Genomic DNA, 18,743 nt, shown 5'->3' with positions numbered 1-18,743 from the left:
CATACCATGCTACTAAATTTGGTTCTTATAATTTCAAGATGGAGTAGATGTTCAGATGATTTTGCTTGCAGGTGTGGCTGCCAATGGTATAAGCAGCTTCCTCTGCCATTCCCTTCTGCCATGACATACTTGCCTTGTAGCTAGCCAATCATGGACTGAAACCATGAACAAATTAATTCTCTCCTCCTTTACGTTGTATCGACTTTTGTGTCCCAGTGACTGGAAAGTAGTTATACATTCAGTTTAAAGCCTAACAATAATGACTAGCTATAAAATCCTGGAAAAATTATTTCATTTTCTTTTAGTCTTAATTTCCTCACCTACAAAACACTATCAAATTCAACTCATTCTTGTTGTGAGAGTCAATTCAAGTAAAGCATTCAGCATAATACATGTTATTTAATACAACTTTAACAGAGGTTCATTATTACTGTTATTATTAAAGAAAAGTGAAGACCTTCGTTTTCTACAGGTATTGCAACAGACATTGAAAAGATGTAATTAACAGAAGAATCAAAACTGGGCATATTGTGATGAGTAAAGCTTTTTGATAAGCAAATGAAGGCATATTAAGAATAAAAACATGAGGGAGAAAAAAGAAAAAGTAGAAGCAGGGAAAAGGACAAAATAATACAAAATAAGAAAATAATGTGTTTACAACATGGAAAACAGCATTGTACTTAAAGGAAATTTTACACTTTCCTAATGAAAGATCTTATATTTCTATCACCATCACTCTTTATTTTTTCTTCACTTTTGTTAAGGCCAGTTGGTATGGACTGAAGTACATCTCCCTAAATTCCTATTAAGTTATAATCACAACACATCAGAATATGAACTGTATTTGGAGACAGAAACTTTAAATGATAATTAAGGTAGAATGAGAACATATTAGTAGGCCCTAATCCAGTGTAACTAATGTTCTTATAAGATACTAGGACACAGACCTGAGGAAGAACTATGTGAAGACAAAGGAAGAATATAGTCATCTGCAAGTCAAAGACAGATGCTTATAGGAAAACAACCCCACAGATATCTCCATGATAGATTTCTACCTACCAGAATTGTTAGAAAAGAAGCTTCTGGTATTTAAGTTACCCAATCTGTAATATTTACTATACTAACCCTAATAAACCAGTGAAACACAAGAGACTCTGCCTAATATGACACTCTGCCTAATATGACTTCCAGACTACAATTTCAGAGATGAGAAATTGTCTTACAATATGTTAACATAAAAACTAAATAATCGAGATTAAAACAGAATCTGCTCTAGACATGAGTTTCCATATCTGAAATTTAGAACTTTGAAAATTTATCAAATATTTACATTCCAGATTTCTACTATTTAGTTCAGAGGTTTGTTTAAAATATGGTGTCTTAATAACTAATGCCCAAAGAAGCAATCTAAGTAAGATGTTCTAATGCAACATATTTACTTATAAGTCAGGAAATACATGGATTTCTATAAAAGTGTACTATCACTTATTGTTTCATAGGCTACCAGAAGCTTTTATTCCATTAAGAAACACATTCTAGCAATTAATGCAAATAAGTTGAAAATGGTACCTCCATCCAATCCTAAAACAAACTCCTACTTTTATTTCAATAATGGTTTCAACTATGTAGTAACAGTTACAACTTGCTGACAATAAAGTACATTTTAATTTGTTGCTGTATTGATTTTCATGAATTATTTAGGCAATTTTTACCACAGCAGGGAGAACAAATTTTTCCCCAATGATATGCGGTTTTTAAATTATGCTATAAAGTCAATGCCATTACTAAGGATGAGGTTTACTGGCATATAAAAGGATAACCCAAGGTATGAGCAGCTTGAGCAATGCAAAAATTATATATTTGTAATACAACAATATATATATGCAACTATGCACACAGAGAAAAAAGTGCATACTAGAATATTTATTCATTTCTATAATAATTGTTTCATTTACATTAAAAATCTAACAAATTTCAAAAAGTCCCATTCAGAATAATATTGTACAGTAAAAATATAATTTAAATCACAGATGTAACCCACATAGTAATTTTTTCAGTTAGCCATATTAAAGGAAAAATATTAAAGATCACAAGTGAACTAATTTAATCCAGTATAACCAATATCCAAAATATCATCTTAACATGTATTAAATTTTAGTATTTTGCATTTTTATACATACTCTTTGAAGTCAGAAGGCATATTATATGCCATTAGTCACATGCAGCCAGGGATTGCCACACAAGACTACCCAGTTCTTGATATATCTAGCTATTTTTCAAAACCCCCCTCAAGATTCATGACCTTTATGAAGCATTTCTCTGACGCCTTCCATATTTCTGTTACAGAATTTACATGTTTATTTGTCAATATTTGTCAATTCTATAGTACTATAAACTCTGGGAAAAGGTTTTGTCCTAATCATTGTATTCTAAGACTCCAGCCTCACACACAGTAAGCTCGTCAACAAGTATGTGGATAAAATTGGGAAATGATAGTCCAGATTAGACTGGAGTTACATTGAAAATGAATATATATATACTCAAAGCCAACAGGCTGATATTTAAGTGGGAAACCAAAAGAAAATAGACAAGAATTGAATAATCTGCATTAAAGATAGTAATATACCCTGAATATTTGAAAAAAAAAAGTAGAAAATTATACAATAACTTACTCAGTATATGTTGAACATTAACATTTAACCATATATTAATAATAATACTAAGCGCAAATTTTGTAACTCTTCTGCCTTTTCTTCAAAAATAACCACTTTTATGGCATCCCTTTTAACAACTAATAACATACACCAGTTTAATTATTAAATTGTATTTCTATAAAGTATCTTTCCATTAATACACCTTCAGTTTTTTACATATAATATTAATATTACATGTAATTTTTACATGTAAAAATTACATGTAATATTAATGCTTTCAAACACAAAATGCATTGATATATTGATCTATGACACCACTTTTTTATGAGAATTACAAGTCTCTTGTAAATATCTACAATCCATGTTTTCTTAGGTCATCTTCAATTTATTTCAGAATTTGGCAGCATAATTTTTCAGTGATATTGGGTTCAGCTGTCATTCTGAATGATAGTATGTCATGCATTAACTGAAATATACTAGTTTATCATTCAGAGTACATACAAGTAACCAGGTTGAACATTATTTCTAGTATATATCAATTTATCTTTTTTAATTAAAAAGTCAGAAAATTTCACTGGAGTTGATTTACTCAATGTACTCCCAATTGCATTCCAGATTTCTAATATTTAGTTTAGAGTTTAAAATATGGCGTCTTAATAACTAATGCCCAAAGTAGCAATCTAAGTAAGATGTTCTAATGCAACATATTTACTTATAAGTCAAAAGTATTTCATCCCAGAAATACTTTTGATAATAAGTCCTAGACAAAAAAATACAAAATGATAATAGTTCAGTTTGAGAATCATTCAGGAAATCTTGTTGAACTGTGACCAAGTAGTATAGTGAACATCTATACAGTATTAATGAGGAAAAACTGGGTCATATTTCTATTTGAATCTAAACTCTGTCTCAGTGTTTACAAGCATGTACAAACAATACATGCCAATAACAAGCCATCTATTAGGGCCTGTTATTGGCCACGTGGATAACTATAATAACAACAGCAATGAAATAAGCATTTGAATAGCTGAATACCTGGGGGAGGGGGACCCATAGAAATCAGACATTAGGACATTTTATTCATCAGAACAAATACTGCAAATAATTTAAAATGCAAAGACACACTAAAAATGAATCACTAAGTCGCCTGATATATATAGTACTATTTGACCTGGCTTCTAACATATTTTGTAATATACTTTCAATGTTATAAAGTAAGTAAATGAAAATCTATGTTTGAAGAAAGGAAACATCACTGGAAGCTGAGGCAAGAGATCACTGATTTCAAGATTTGAAGACCAGGCAAGTCAACACAGCAACACTCCCTTAAAAGAAAAAAAGGAAACAGGACAGAAAGAAGAGGGGAGGTAGAGGTGGGAATGGAGAATAGAGGAAAGAGAAAGGGAGGGAAGGAAGGAGGGCAGGCCGACAAGCAGGCAGGCAGGTGGCAGGCCTGCAGAAAAGAGATGATGAGGGGTTAGAGTTCCTTACACAGAAAAGCTAAAAACCAAGTTATCTTGCCACATAGAGTCAAACCAACTGGAATTTTCTTCCAGGTTTTAGCAAACCATTTACTCTATTTTGATAAAACTTTTACAATTCCTACAAATAACTTTATGCTACCAAATTAGAAATAATTCCCAACATCCTCACTTTCATTCCTTCTCTTTCTTATCACAAATTCTGAAAATTCTCACCCTACTCTTAAATGCAACAAATAGGTAAACAATAATAAAAACAATTCCAATCTTTCCAAGCCCCAAACTTACAACTGTGCATTTTAATTACAATTTTACTGACACTGTCACACCCTTATCATGATCATCTCTTCAAATCTTGACCAACTTGAGAAAAATATTAGTGTTCTTCAAGTGCTGACTATGTACTAAACCTATCACCAGTACATGAATTTCCTGGGTACAAGAGACTGTCCCCATTGTCAGTTCCCCCAAGCCCAGTTTAAAAATCTGAACCTGCCATTCGTGCTTATTGAGGCGTAATCTCTAATTTCATTACAAGAATAAATCTTTTTCTGCTCCAAAGATAAGCAGTAACTGACTACATATATGATAAATTTGTCATGAATATGGATTTATCTCATGAAGCCTCTATTACAAGTCCTCATAACTGAACTTAGCTATGGACTAATATTATTTATTAAAGGAAATATAATGTGAGACATATTTAAAATTTTAATAACACATTAAAGAAAAAGTAACACGTAAAATAACTCGAGATAATACATGCAAAATACTACTATTTCAATATGTAATAATACAAAAACTATTAATACGACATTTTGGTAACATTCATCATAGGGAATTTGTATGTGTAATGATATACCTTGCTGCTGCTTGTTTTTATCCCATTTCCCTCCCCTTGCTTCAATCCATCTTCTTTTTTATTTACAAAAGCTTTGTTTCTATTTTTCCTTTCATTTCTTGTTGTCCCTTCTTTTCTCCCCCTTTTCCCCTCCTTTGTTCCGCTTCCCACTTTAACATTTTCTTCCCTTTTCCCAGTATGTATTATAAATTTTGGTCCTTATTTGCAGCTTTAGTTTCTCACACCACACAGTATTTGAACATGTATGTCTGATTTATTTCACTTAATTCTGACTTGTCCTGCTGAGTCCATTTGAAAGGACTGTCATGCCGATCTAATTGCTTTAGGGTTTGTAATATAGACAGAGAAAGGAAAATGGTATTTAGAATATAGAGAGTTAGGACAGAATGTGGAATTTTACGAAGTTCCACCTCATTCATCAGATAAGGCACCATGTAACATGTAGAAATTTCTGCAAAGTCAGAATGTCCATGAGAAACAAATATTCCAGAATTATTTCAGAAAGTGCTAAGAATAATGGGATAAGTCTGTTTAACTTTGGGGGAGGGGGGATTAATGGCAATGTATCTTTTACTAACAAATTACTTTTTAATTTAAACATTCAGCATATTTTTATCAAATCTCCTGCTGATTTGAGTCAATAGTTCAGAAATCTCAGTGACTAAAAATGAGATAGCCTGTACTGAGAGTATATAGATTTTTCTATCTCCCCTAAGCAAACTTGAAAAGACTAAAGCAACAAAAGTTAAAAAACAAAAATTAAAACCAGTCAATTAACGTCAATAAATACCATTTACAAATTAAAATATCATTTCTGGAAGAAGAAATAAAGTTGATATCACTTATAATAGTTTATAGTTAGCAATAAAGGAAATAACCATGAAATGACTCATGATTTTGTGCCCTTACCCAAGTGACCCCATGTAGTGAAAGCCTTGTATTACTGCCCTTTTTAACCAAGGAAACAATTACTTGTTCTTCAAAATCCCGTTCACAAGTCACTACCTATTATGGCTTATATTTAAATGTCCCCTCAAAGCCACATGTGGTCATAGACGTGATTTTTTTCAGAAGTGGCTGAGTCTAACGTGTGTTATTACTAAATCAGTCCACTGACTGGATTAGAATCCTGGTAGTCTAGACAGTACATAAAGGGGCAAAAAGAAGCTTTCCAAGTCACTTGTTAGTTCCCTTGCTTGCTTTTGTGTCTTCTGCCTGTCATTAACTGTTTCTCCTCTGCAATACTCTGCCATGCCAACTTGCCTTGGAGCCATCCAACTATGCACTGAAAGCTCTGCAAAATGTGAGCCAAATAAACCTTTCCTCTCTTAACTTATAGGTGTTGGGCCTTTGGTCTCAGGAATGAGAAAAGTAACAAAGACACTACCCAACAAAGCCTTCCCAGACTCCTACAAGCAACAATCTCCACAGCATTAATTTCTCCATGGCATGTTGTTTGTATTTCCACAATATTACCTCATATCACTATAAATTATCTGTTTATTTTTCTATTCCCTGTGCTGAACTCTGAGTTATTAGAAAACAGAGATTATGAAATTCTTTTAATACAGCCAGTCAGTATCTTGACTCTGGCAAAAGAATACTAGGTTACGTTATATAGTACAGTAAATTATTTAAATCAACACTTCATTCTGATACTGCTCAAAAAAACAACCTGCTTCTACATTCACGTTATAAAACAGAAACCTAAATAAGCTGAATCAAAGTAGAACTACAGTCACCAAGGTAAGAATGAAAAGATGCTGTACTGAGTCAGATCAGGGAACTTCTAGGTGCCAATTTCTAGTCTGCAAAAAATTGTAGGATCTTAATGCTGGGCTCTCAATTTCCTCACTTATACAAATGATATACTGTTCCTGAGGTCTGCAGACACTATGAATCTTTATTCTCAAATATTCAGAAAACTTTTAAACGTGAACCACGCATGTATACACCTAGACATTTTACCCTTCCACTCAAAAATAAAGAAAAAATACGTACCAAAGCACCACATGATCACAACAATCAAAGGTGTCAATGGTAAATCTGGCTTTGAATTTTTACCTTTTTACTGGATAAAATATAAATAGTCAAAAAAATCAAAACCAAACCAAACCAAAAAAAAAAGAGGCCACAGGTTTAGCTCAGCAGTATTAACTGCCTGTCCCACAAGGGTGAGGCTGTGAGTTCAATCCCCAATACCAAAAAACTAAATAAATAAATAAATACAAACCTTAGGGAAAAAAGTTTATGAGGTACCATAAAATGCCAGAAACTATGTTAACTACTCAAGCCAGTAAGATGAGTAACATTCAAAATCTTTAGGGAAATGTGACCAATTATTAAATGTGACAAATAATTAAGACAGATGGTACACAATCTGAGATATATACATAATGTTACGCAACAGCACAGGATGGGAAAAATATAGAATAATATCAGGGAAGGTGTCAAACAGAGGGTAAGGGCTAAGTCTTAACACAGTAGTAGTAATTTTTGTAAATACAAAGTGAAGGAAAATGACAACTGAAAAATGTAATTTTTTTTTTTTTTTTTTGAGACAGGGTTTCGCTATACACTTCAGGCTGGTCTTGAACTCACAGCTCAGGCTATCAATCACAGCAATCCTGCCCCCGCCTCTTAAGTGCTGGGATTACAGGTCTGTGCCACCACACCTGGCTTAAAATTATTTTACGTAACACTCAATGTAACATAACAGACAATCTTATATTAACTCCTATATCCAATGTAACATAACAGACATTCTTATATTAACTCCTATATCCTAAGATTTTAAAATGTACTTAATTTGAAGGATTGTGAAAGGGTATCAAGTTCTAGAAAATTAGTGAAAAGTAAGTGAAATAATTCTGACATTTTAGAAAAAATGTTTATATATTTAAAGGTGAAAACACTTCTTTTAGGTAGTAGTCCTCACCTTACATGGAAAGACAAAGGCTTTTTGTTTTTCACTGAAGATTTTACATTCTAGATCAAGATGACTAAATTCATGTTATATGTTTCGCACAGTGCCCAACAATAAGGATTAAATATGTATAGCTTGCTAAAACACATTAGCAAAAGTAATAGTATATTTTAAATAGTAACAAACTTGAAAATAGGAGATTCAGTTTTAAGTGTCCTCTCTACAATTAAGCAGTTTTGCAACCTCGGACAATCCCTGAAACCACAACCATACTTTACTCATTATATTGGAATAAATAAATGGGTTAATAAAGAATATTAAAAACATAATGTATGAATCCAAGTCTAATTTATGAACCTTAATTCCCTTCAAAAATGTGAAAAAGTTGTAAATAACAGAAGAAATGTGTATGTATCTTTAAATAACTGCAGGTTACTTCTCTCAGTAGATGAATGTATTTGCTAAGGGGAGATATATCTAAACATTTATGCTTTCATAAAATTTTCTATTAATATTTGCTCTACTTCAGTAAACTGAGCAGTATTCACAAAACTGGAAATCACACTACCCTGGCCCTCATGTAATTCCTCCTATAACTCATCCCTTTTATTCAAGCAAATATGGTACATGTGGTTGCTCATATAATTATTTATAATACATAATACATAAGAAAATCATCAAACCATTTTCCATGTAGTAATGCATACTGTTATCCTAGGTCCAAATGCTTCAAAACTATTTATATTTTATCCAGGAAAAAGGTAAAAATTCAAAGCCAGATACCTATATAATACTATACATCCAATTTTTTCCTCAAAACTCAAAAACAACTACCTTACTATATAGTTTTTGCTAGATTACATTTGTTTACAAATTCATCCAACTGCCCTGCATTCACTTTTATATTCTCCTTAAACAGTTTGTCTTGAATCCTCTATGAGAAGTATCCCCTAACCACAGAATCAACTCACTGAGGCTGGCTGGTGCTCCACCTTCCAATGTCATTTCCTCACACAATGCTGCCTTTGGAATAATTTCCAAGTACTACAGTTTATTTAATAATAATAAAGAGCCAGGCTTTTGAACATGAACATCTGAGTTCCAGCTCTGCTACTCAGTACACAGATAATTTTAACATCTTCGCAATTCCTGCAAGTCAGAGTTTCTGAATTTACCTGTACAAAAATACTGGTTTCTACTTAAAAGGGGTGGGGAGCCAGGAAGATATTCTGAGAATTATGCAGTTCAATTCAAAGGTGCACTGAAAATGTTTAATAGTCATTAAAATATAAGGTAATATTAGTTTCTGAAACAAACTGATCTTCAATCCTCTAAACTGCGCCATAGGTTTGTAACCCAAGTAGTACTCTAAATATTTAAACAAATTCTCCCAGAGGGAGGTATCATTTGTCTAGGATCACCATTCATGTCCTATTAGATCGATACATGAGATTCAGTCATGTAAGGAAAGAAACGATGTAGTGAGTTTCAGAGGAACAGAGAAACTTATGTTATCTCATGTCTATTCCATCCTCCTCAAAATAGAAAATTAGTAAAAACAGTCCCAAGCACTATTAAAGACTCAGGATTCAGAATCTTTCATACTTTACTGGCAAAATATGACCAGTAAGTAAGATACTCACCCCCATCTAAAATAGGACAGCTAAGTTTCAGTTACATTATCATTTGTTACTATGATCAGACAATCCACAAGACTAAGACATAGATAAAAATCACAATCATAAGTCATAAAGCTAGCTATGTACCAAGTATTATAGATATTAATGTATTTTATCTTATGACATACCTATCCCCTTTTAAACATAAGCAAACTGAAGATAGTAAAAATCTTAATTGCTGCATGCAATATAGATTATTTAACTTTTTTCTACTGTTGAACACTTAGGTTGTTAATTATTTTATATCATAAAAGTAATTTAACTCTCATACTGGTCCACGAGCAATTTTTTTCTAGCTTAGAGAACTACAGATTAGTGACAGAAGTCTCTTTACAGTTCTTGATACACATTGCTAAAATATCTCTGAGAATAGCTGTAATAATTTACCTAACAACAGGATTTAAGATTATTTTAGCATTCTCTACAAAACAAATCATTTCTTTTTACTTACTTCATCACGCTATTACCTTATGTCTTGTTAGTGATGGCGAATATGTGGTAATTAACCATGTATATTTCTTTTTTCTTGTACTGTATCAAGTCCTTTGACAAGTTAGTATTTATCACTTGCTCAGTAACACTTAATTCCTAAGAGTTATTTTAATTTAGAATATTAATGATCTTTAAGGTGAAATGGATAGAAATAAGAATCTTAGGCAAAACAGGAAATGTATAGGAAATCCACTGAATGTCTGAGGATATAACTGATTTGAGGGGTCCCAAAGGTGGCATTAGCCATACATCTCTTGTCTCTACATACTTCTCTCTAGTAAACCCAGTCTCAAGCAGATGCTGTCTTTATTGTGGCAAATTGCCGGTCAACTCTAGACTTCAATCTAATATTGATAGCAATCTCAGTTGAAATCACCTTTTTCGTTCTGTAGCAACATAAAAATAGTTTCTGAGCTGTCCAGAAAGTGCAGCTAGATTTTATTACCAATATCTGTCACTGATGAGCCAAGTGTCAGTTTTTGTATTTGATCCAAGAAATCAGAGAATCCAGGGAAACCCCTAAGTAAAAAATGAGGACTACAGTAGGAATGACTCCCTAAATAAGAATCAGAAAACCTGTAACTATTAACTGCAAAAACAACTGATAGCAAGCAGCCAATCAACCAGAATCTATATCATCTAGCCCTTAGCTGCCATTCACCACATACACATATTTCTTTACACATAAACAACTTTTTAATAACCATGTTGAAGAATGTTACCATCTTAGCCACATGGGGGGGGGGGACAATGAACACAATGTAGAGAGGCTGCATCTAGCTACAAGCCTGAAAATGATGTATTTTGTACTATTCTTGGTCAGATACAAATGTCCATTCTTTCTAGTTATACCTGATATGACAATGTATCATACACAATGAATCTAACTATCCCTTTTATACTTAACATATAACCAAAAAGAACACACATAATTATTGAGTCAGAAGAGTACAGAAGGTAACCCAAACAATGGTCACTAATTGAAATTTAGTCTGTTATTTTATTTCAATCCACTGTACCCCCAGTACATCCTCAGAGCAGCAAGAATTCCTGTCCAATCAAATGGAAGTTCCTTGGTCAGTTAATTTTTAAAGTGTTCTTTCCTACTGTATCAGAAGACTTCACTTGTCCACTATCTTCTATGGCACAAGACATTTCCCTCTGAGAAGTTATATTGCTTTAGCAACTCACTTCCTCTTAGTGAAGTCTCAGAACTGCCTTGGATATAAAAGAACACAGGCTTTTGATTACCAGGTTTGAGGTTTCTCTCAAAGTAAAGCTTTTCTAAAACCTTAACAAGCTGTTAATCATCTACTTCAGTCAACAGGTTGAATTAGCACCAAAACTGTGTATCTTGCCATGATACAATATGCCCATTTAAGTTTCAACTTTTAAGTATCAGTCAAAATAGGTCTTCCCAGGACTCTTCATTCCCTTAACCCTCTTGACCTTCCTTTAAGCAACCTAAAACAATAAACTGAGTAAGGAGGCACAGCTCTTCTATACCTTGTTTCCTGGCTGCGTCCAATTCTAAAGCACTTTATAAATGGATTGTTACCTAGACTGTAGGCTACGCATAAACTGCATGAGGTTCTTGAGATAAGCGTGTAAAGCAGAACTTTGCCTAATTTAAACCTGTCTTTCCTCTTTCTAACTTTAACAAGGAATAAAAAAGAAAAAAATAGGCTTCCCAATCTGCAAAGATCTTAACATTCTGATTCTCTTAGATGGCAGCCACAGGCAGAGGGAGACACTCTTACTTAAAAAGACTAAATTTTCTTTCTCTCTGCTTTCAAGCATGTTAGCTTGGACCAAAGTTAATTGCTCCTATAAGACATTATCAAAAGCCCCAAGGAGTGACCAAAAGATTCCATCATCTCTAAAATTCCAGCATTGGTAATTTCACAGACACAATTACCACAAGTAATAATTTAAATGCTTATTCTGTAATTCCTGAAAAAGAACTGCTAGGGGACGGCAAAGTACTCACTGCCAGGTATTCCATTCAAATGTAAAGGTTCGTTTTCACAATGTGTACCTTCCAGAAACTAATTCTACTTTAGGTGGAGTCTTTCCATTTACAAGTAACAAAATCCAACTAACTTCAACTGATCTGAAACGTAACAATAATAATGTTGTATTTTAAAAGTGAACATTTAATGATTAGAAGACATTCACTATGGTTACACACTCTAGGAACTCCAATAGAATTAAGAAACCATTGCTCTCTCTTAGCTTCACCCTTGGTCAAATTGAAAGTCAGGCACTACAGTCACAGACTCTTCAACAGGAGTTCCAGCACAAGTCTTGAAACTGATTCTGTGACTCCTTAGGGTAAATGTTCATTCCCTGAACGATCACTGATTCTGGCCAGCCCTGAAGGCAAGCAGACACTGGGAAACAACCACATATAGCAGCTAAATTGAGTATGGGGGATGAGTAGGTCATCAAAGAAAAACTGAGGCATCACTTCAAAAAGGGAAATGTGTGCTAACCTGACCAAAGAGCTACCTACTGTTCTTGGTAGTGACAAGTTCCAACAATTATTTTAAACTTATAGTCAATGCATTGTATGTTTTCTTTATTAATACATGATATCTGTTATATGCTTATATTTATTATCCATTTGGCTTTAATGAAAGTTTTTATTAAATTCTCATTTATCCCCAGGTATCAGTTAAAAATAACATTTACATATGTAGTAATACACACATACATATACATATGTGTATATATAATGTATTTTACACACATTTCTACTTTTAGGAATAAGCAATATATTAAATTTACATTAGTCTAATTTAGTATCCAGGATCTGGACCACAACCTTAAACATAATTTCAAAAACAGGTCCTGAATATTACTGCCTAACAATGGTTTCTGCATATTTAAAGTGTACGTAATTCACCCAAAACCCAGAAATTAAAATAAATGAATACATACATTAAAAAGAATCAGCTCCTACCTCATGGACTTCACACTCTAAAGAGGGAAAACACACATAAATAAAAATAATACTACGGTTGATGAGCCAAAAATTGACTTACAATATAAAAAACATTTATTTCAAATTAATATAACTAGCCAGGCATGATGGTACATGCCTGTAATCCCAACATTTGGATGGCTGAGGCAGGACAACTGCTGTGAGTTAGAAGCCAGTTTGGGCTACACAGCAAGATCCTGTCTCAAATATCTTAAAATCAATCAATTAATCAATCAATCAATCAGTAAAATTAATAGAGCTTGATCATAGGCTATGGAACATTTATTACATTAGTTACTAAATTAATATTTCTGTACAAAATATTAGAAATCCTTAAGACACTGAAATTTCTAGAATATACAAATTAATTTTCAATACTCAATACCAAGAATAAAATACACAAGTATGAAAAGGTTTATGTGTCAACATAAATTCAAATGTAAACAATCCTCTTAATATAAAAAAGCATGAGTTAATTAGTATTAAGGAATGCCATGAATCTACCTAAGATGGTAAGTAAATTGAATGTATTTTAAAACTTCGTTTTTTTTTAAATAAATTTAATTCAAATGTAAAACATACCTTTTTGAGACACTCAAAACATTACTAAAATAAAAATTATTCTGATTACCAACCATCAGATGAAAAGATTCTAAGGAAGAAGAGTCACTGTCACATTCAAGTACAAAATACAACTTAAAATTTCCCTTTTGAGAAAAATGTTATGATCAACACATCAAAAGGTGAATAACTTGGTTCACACCATTCTATTCCCTCAAAGTATCTTTTTTATATTTTCAATATACCATAATTAACAAACTAGAATACTGTTTTCTATAACTAAAGAGATAATAATAGATCTCACAATAATTCATGAAAAAAACTACAAATTCATGAATTCAGTAATTCATGAAAAAAATCTACAAGTACATAATTAAAATCTGTAATTGTATTTATTGTTCTACAAGGTAAGACAGCGATTCAAAAAGCCCTGTTATGAATTTTCACTAAGAAAATATTAGGCTTCTATTTTATCTTTTCTAGGAATTTATGTTTACATTAAAATCTGTGATAAAAAGAAACTATTATGTTACGAACAAAGATAACACATGACATTTATATAGCATCTCCCTCAAGGTAGGAGAAATCACGCATAAACACGTGTAAAGTATATTTACAAAGGAAGCAATAGATTAAGTAAGGTGTCTGCTTTACAATAGAAAGTCAATCAACAAAATCTCTTTAATATAATTAACTTACTTATAATACTACATTAAATAATTCCTCCCAAAGTCAAAGCTTGATGAGTAGCTTAACAACAGAGCTACAATGTAAATTTCTTGAAAACATACTCTCTGGTACTTTTTAAAATTAATTTAAACTGGTATTTTTAAAATTAATTTACTCATTATTCTGAAACTCTCCCCAACATTTGATTGTTATCAGTCAACTATAATATCATTATACAAAATGCATGTATCTCAAATGAAGTCAATCATTTTATTTCTTAGCATATTGGTGATTCTTTACCAAACTCCCACAATCCACTTGAGTAGCAGAAATGGATCTCTACCTTTGGCCAACAAAAGCCACAGTTATATTAGAGAAATCCTGTATTTTACTGCATGCTTAATCTTTGGTCTGCAAAACTTTTAATTTGGGAGGCAAGGCAAGTGAAAAACAATAATAAAAAATTATCAGTATAAATGTTATAATATATAGGAAGAAAAAATGAACAGAAAAACACATTTTGATAAAGATTACAAACAAAGGAACTGTTGAAAGGAAAAAAGTCATTTTCAAGTTTCACTGGTTCCTTTCTTTTCTGTCATAAAAGTTACTGTAACAGAATTCATGATTTCCACCTTATATTTTATGTAAAACTTTAAATTAAGACTGAAAAAAACCCTCATTTCACAAATAATATTAGAAGCTTCCAACCTGTAACAAAGTCAATTAGGGTCCTAAACAAATCTTATTAATTCTGTTAGTAAATAAATAGAATTAGGTTTTGTACTTTTTGTAATGGCTGGTATTCCCAACACATTTTTGAGAAGCAGCTTAAATTTTCACATGACATTTTAATCATGAGTATTTTGGAAGAATAAAGCCCTAAACCTATAATCAACAAATGCTATACTTCAAATGACTAACTTTTATTCTACAATCATTATAGTTAATAATTTAATGTAAACATTTTCTTGTTTTGTCTCGAAACATTTCCATTTAAAACTTGATAGAATATTTCCACAGAAATTTTAAACCTAGCTTTTTATTCCAAAAATTAATGCAAGTACAAGGTCTTAAGTGGATTGTCGGATGTATTATTTCAGTAGTACCATATTTTCAAGAATTTCAAGATTACTAGTTAAGATAGTACCTAAAATGATGCTTGCATACTTCACGGTACAAATTCATTGCACTGAAATGTTAAATATGCTTTTACCTGAAGAGAGATATTTTATTTCCATTCATAATCTATATCCAAAGAACCCCATCTGTTAGGAACTCACCCAGCATACACTGCAGAGTGCAAACTGATTACACACTCCAATCAGTTTCCAGCTTTTGAAAGCCGGACTGCCTCTATCAGGTTAAAATGCACTAGGTAAGTATACAAATACTATTATCACATCATCTAAAATAAAAAATGGTACTGATTAGACAAAAACTGGGGAAACAAAAGATGTTCCTTTAAATACACAGAAGTACAGCACCAGCCACCATACTAACTTAATTTTGGAGATTTCATCTCCCTTCTTTAAAAAGAAAAAAGGACTAGCTCTGACTTCCTATTTTCAGCTAGTTAAAACTAAAACTCCCTAGAAAACCTGTGCCTCTATTTATGTTCTGAAAATAATTGTGTAAGGGAGTGACATTCTCTCAAACTTACACTGACTTTTTTATGGTGATTTATTTGAAGGGTAACAAAAGTAGAAAGGTGTTTTGTATTTAAACACCAACAAACATAAAAGACAGATAATCTTTGATGAAACACACAAAAAAGAAAAAAAAAAAACAAACTTCTGTGAATTTGAGAAGTTTATAAACTATAGACATTATGGAAGCCCGATCTCTGGGCACCACTGCAGCTCTTTCAGTTTTCCAACAGATCAAATAAAAATAGAAAAATCTGGCTGCATAGGTGTTCTAAAGCCTCCTGGCAAGCATATTTTTATATTCCTGTAACTCCACACCAAATACAATAGTCAACTGATTGCTCCTGATTTACACCTCACCTTCCAAATCCCAACCGTACAGTATGTCAAACCCTAGATATTGCAGAGGAAACGGTTTAAAAAGCTTTGCTGCTTTGCTGCGAGGAGGAAAAAATGCATTTACATAGCACTAAAAATGAACCATTCTTAATTATGCTCTATTTATGATTCTTCTCCCCTTATTTCTTCCCCCTTTCTTCCTGTCATCTTGAATGCTTTTAAGCTTCTCTGTAGATAGTGCAAACCATTAAGTCATACACAGTTCTGCAGTAACTCTTTATCATGAAAGAAACTAAAACCTTTGGCTGCGTTTAACATCCTTCCTAAAGTAGTCTTTATCCACACTCCAGAAAGGCAACCATAGAAACCAACCTGTATGATTTGATGCCCTCTTATTTTAACACTTAGTATGCACATACTCAAAAATGACTAAGACATAAGCATATTCAGGGCAGTATTACAAAGGAGGGAAGGCTGCCTAAAAGATGAGGGTGGGGGTGGATACTGGCACAACCCTCTCCATCACAGCCTCAGAATATAGAGACAGATGCAAAACTGCATCAATTTCCTCCTCCCTCGAAAACATCACACCCCAGCTGCCTAAACTGAGCTAATGCGCTTCTCACATTTCAGGAGCACGAGGGAATTTAGGCTCCAGGGGCACGACTGTCATCATCGGAGAGCGACATCGTGCACGGACAATTAGGAGTGTGGGAGAAAACCTCCTGAGAACGCGAGGTCTCTTTTAAACTCTAGAGTGGACCCAAAACCTTCCTGGCAGGACCAATTAACTCATAGTCACGAGAAGTGATAAGAAGCCGTGTTAAGTTGGGCACTGCGCTCAGGCGGCAAGAGGGGACCAGAGGAGACGAGGGAGGTGTCGCGTGGCTTGGGCAGGCGCGGGCAGGTCACCCGCTGGGCAACCCCGGCCCAATGGGCTGTGCTCCCCGGACGCGCGCCGCGTGTGAGGAGCGGGGACAGGGATATAGGGGCTGGGGAGGCAGAGCAAGTGCACCCCTTTTCGCTTACCAGGTTGAGCACCGTCTCCACGATGTCCCTGTTGCTGACCTCTCCGACCTGTATGAGTCCAATCAACACTGCGAATTTCATCCGGATGTTGCGGATCGGCACCGAAGGGTTAATCATCCCCGCGGGGAGCACCACCGAGCCAGAGCCGGACGCCCCCCTCAGCTCCCCCATCCCGCCGCCTCCGCCGCTCGCGCCGCTGGCCCCGCCGCCTCCGCCTCCGGCCCCGACGGCGAGGAGCCCCACGGGCACAGGCACGGGCTGAGGCTCGAGCCCCGGGCCCGGGCCCGGCTTCTCGCTCGCCATTGGGCCTTCTCCTGAGGAGAAGGGAAGAGCCGTGGCGCCGCCGCCTCAGCGGGAACCGTTACACCTGCCTCGGCCCCCGCCCCCCGGCCGGAGCCTCGGAGCCCCAGCATCCACCAGCGCCGCGGCGCCGGCCCGCTCCCCGCCCGCGCCTCCGCCCGACCTGCGCCGGCGCCCTTCCCGGCCGAGGCGGCGGGGAATTCGCAAGCTGTGCCCCGCGCTAGCGGCGCCGCTAACCGCTGCCCGGCGAACGCCCGTGCCGCCCAGCAGCTGCGCCGCCACCGCTGCCTCCGCTCCCTCCCCCTCCCGGTCGTCCGGCCCGGCCCGCCCCCCGCGGAGATGCTGCTGCTGCCGCTCGGAAAAGGCTTGGGGTGCGAGCTGCTGGCCGCGGCGCGGGACAGTGCCGACGCTCAGGCTGTGGCCGACGTTATGGACGCTGCCGCCGCCGCCGCTACGGGAAGCACTGTTGTTGTGAAGCCCCGACGCCGCCGCTCACTCCGCCATGTTGCCGCCCCCTGCCTGCGGTAGCGGCCACTGCGCCTGCGCAGAGGCTCCGGGGGCGGAGCCCTCGCTGCACCCCCCTCTGTCGCCCTGCCCTCCTTCTCCTTCCACCCACCCGCCCGGCACCCCTCGTCCCTCCCCCACCAGAACGGAGAGACAGGTGAGCAGGTGCATGGGGACGGCTGCCAGACACTGGGGCAAGCTGGCAGAGGCGGGCGGGTGGTGGCTTCCTTGCGCTGTTCCCTTGAGGGTGGATTCTCCCTGAGGGGAAGGACACAGTGTGCGTGTGTGTCTGGGCTTTGCTGCCACCTCCTCCTTTCCTCTACAGTATATCCTTTTGCCAGGAGGAGGTTCGTCATCTTCGTGGTTGCATCCAGTGCCGCTACTGCCAGGGCCACGTGCCTCGTAAGGTAGCGGAGTGGCAGAGAGCCTCTTCCTGCCCCTCTTTACCCTTGCAGACAGTCCTGTCCGCCTGCCCTGCCTGGAATTTCCCAAAGGAGAAGTGGCTGGCAAAGCAGAAAAACGCACCAGGAGGGACGATTCTTCACGGCCTGAGAAGGATTCAGATGGAGGATAACGGGTCTTTTTCCACAGCCATGAAAGAGGCTGACACCT

At 36.0% G+C, this 18,743-nt stretch overlaps 1 protein-coding gene across 9 annotated transcripts in view; it reads right to left on the bottom strand.

The window, feature by feature from the left end:
* Nbea (neurobeachin) overlaps positions 1 to 17,874 on the bottom strand; it is a 673,150-nt gene extending 655,276 nt beyond the window's left edge. For 8 of the 9 annotated variants that reach the window (XM_063232848.1, XM_063232849.1, XM_063232852.1 and 5 more), the window contains exon 1: positions 17,328 to 17,874. In XM_063232848.1, the coding sequence (XP_063088918.1) occupies positions 17,328 to 17,630 (303 nt within the window). In that variant the 5' untranslated portion in view covers positions 17,631 to 17,874. Of the gene's footprint in view, positions 1 to 5; positions 1,950 to 17,327 lie in introns of those variants that run through there. The other variant, XM_063232856.1, reaches the window with a different exon arrangement.
* Positions 17,875 to 18,743: the final 869 nt, after the last annotated feature.

Source organism: Cavia porcellus, unplaced genomic scaffold, assembly GCF_034190915.1.
Source record: "Cavia porcellus strain 051 isolate PalLab524CR breed Dunkin Hartley unplaced genomic scaffold, mCavPor4.1 scaffold_21, whole genome shotgun sequence".
In the NCBI taxonomy this organism is placed as follows: Eukaryota; Metazoa; Chordata; class Mammalia; order Rodentia; family Caviidae; genus Cavia; species Cavia porcellus.
This window is presented reverse-complemented; position numbering and strand designations above follow the sequence as displayed.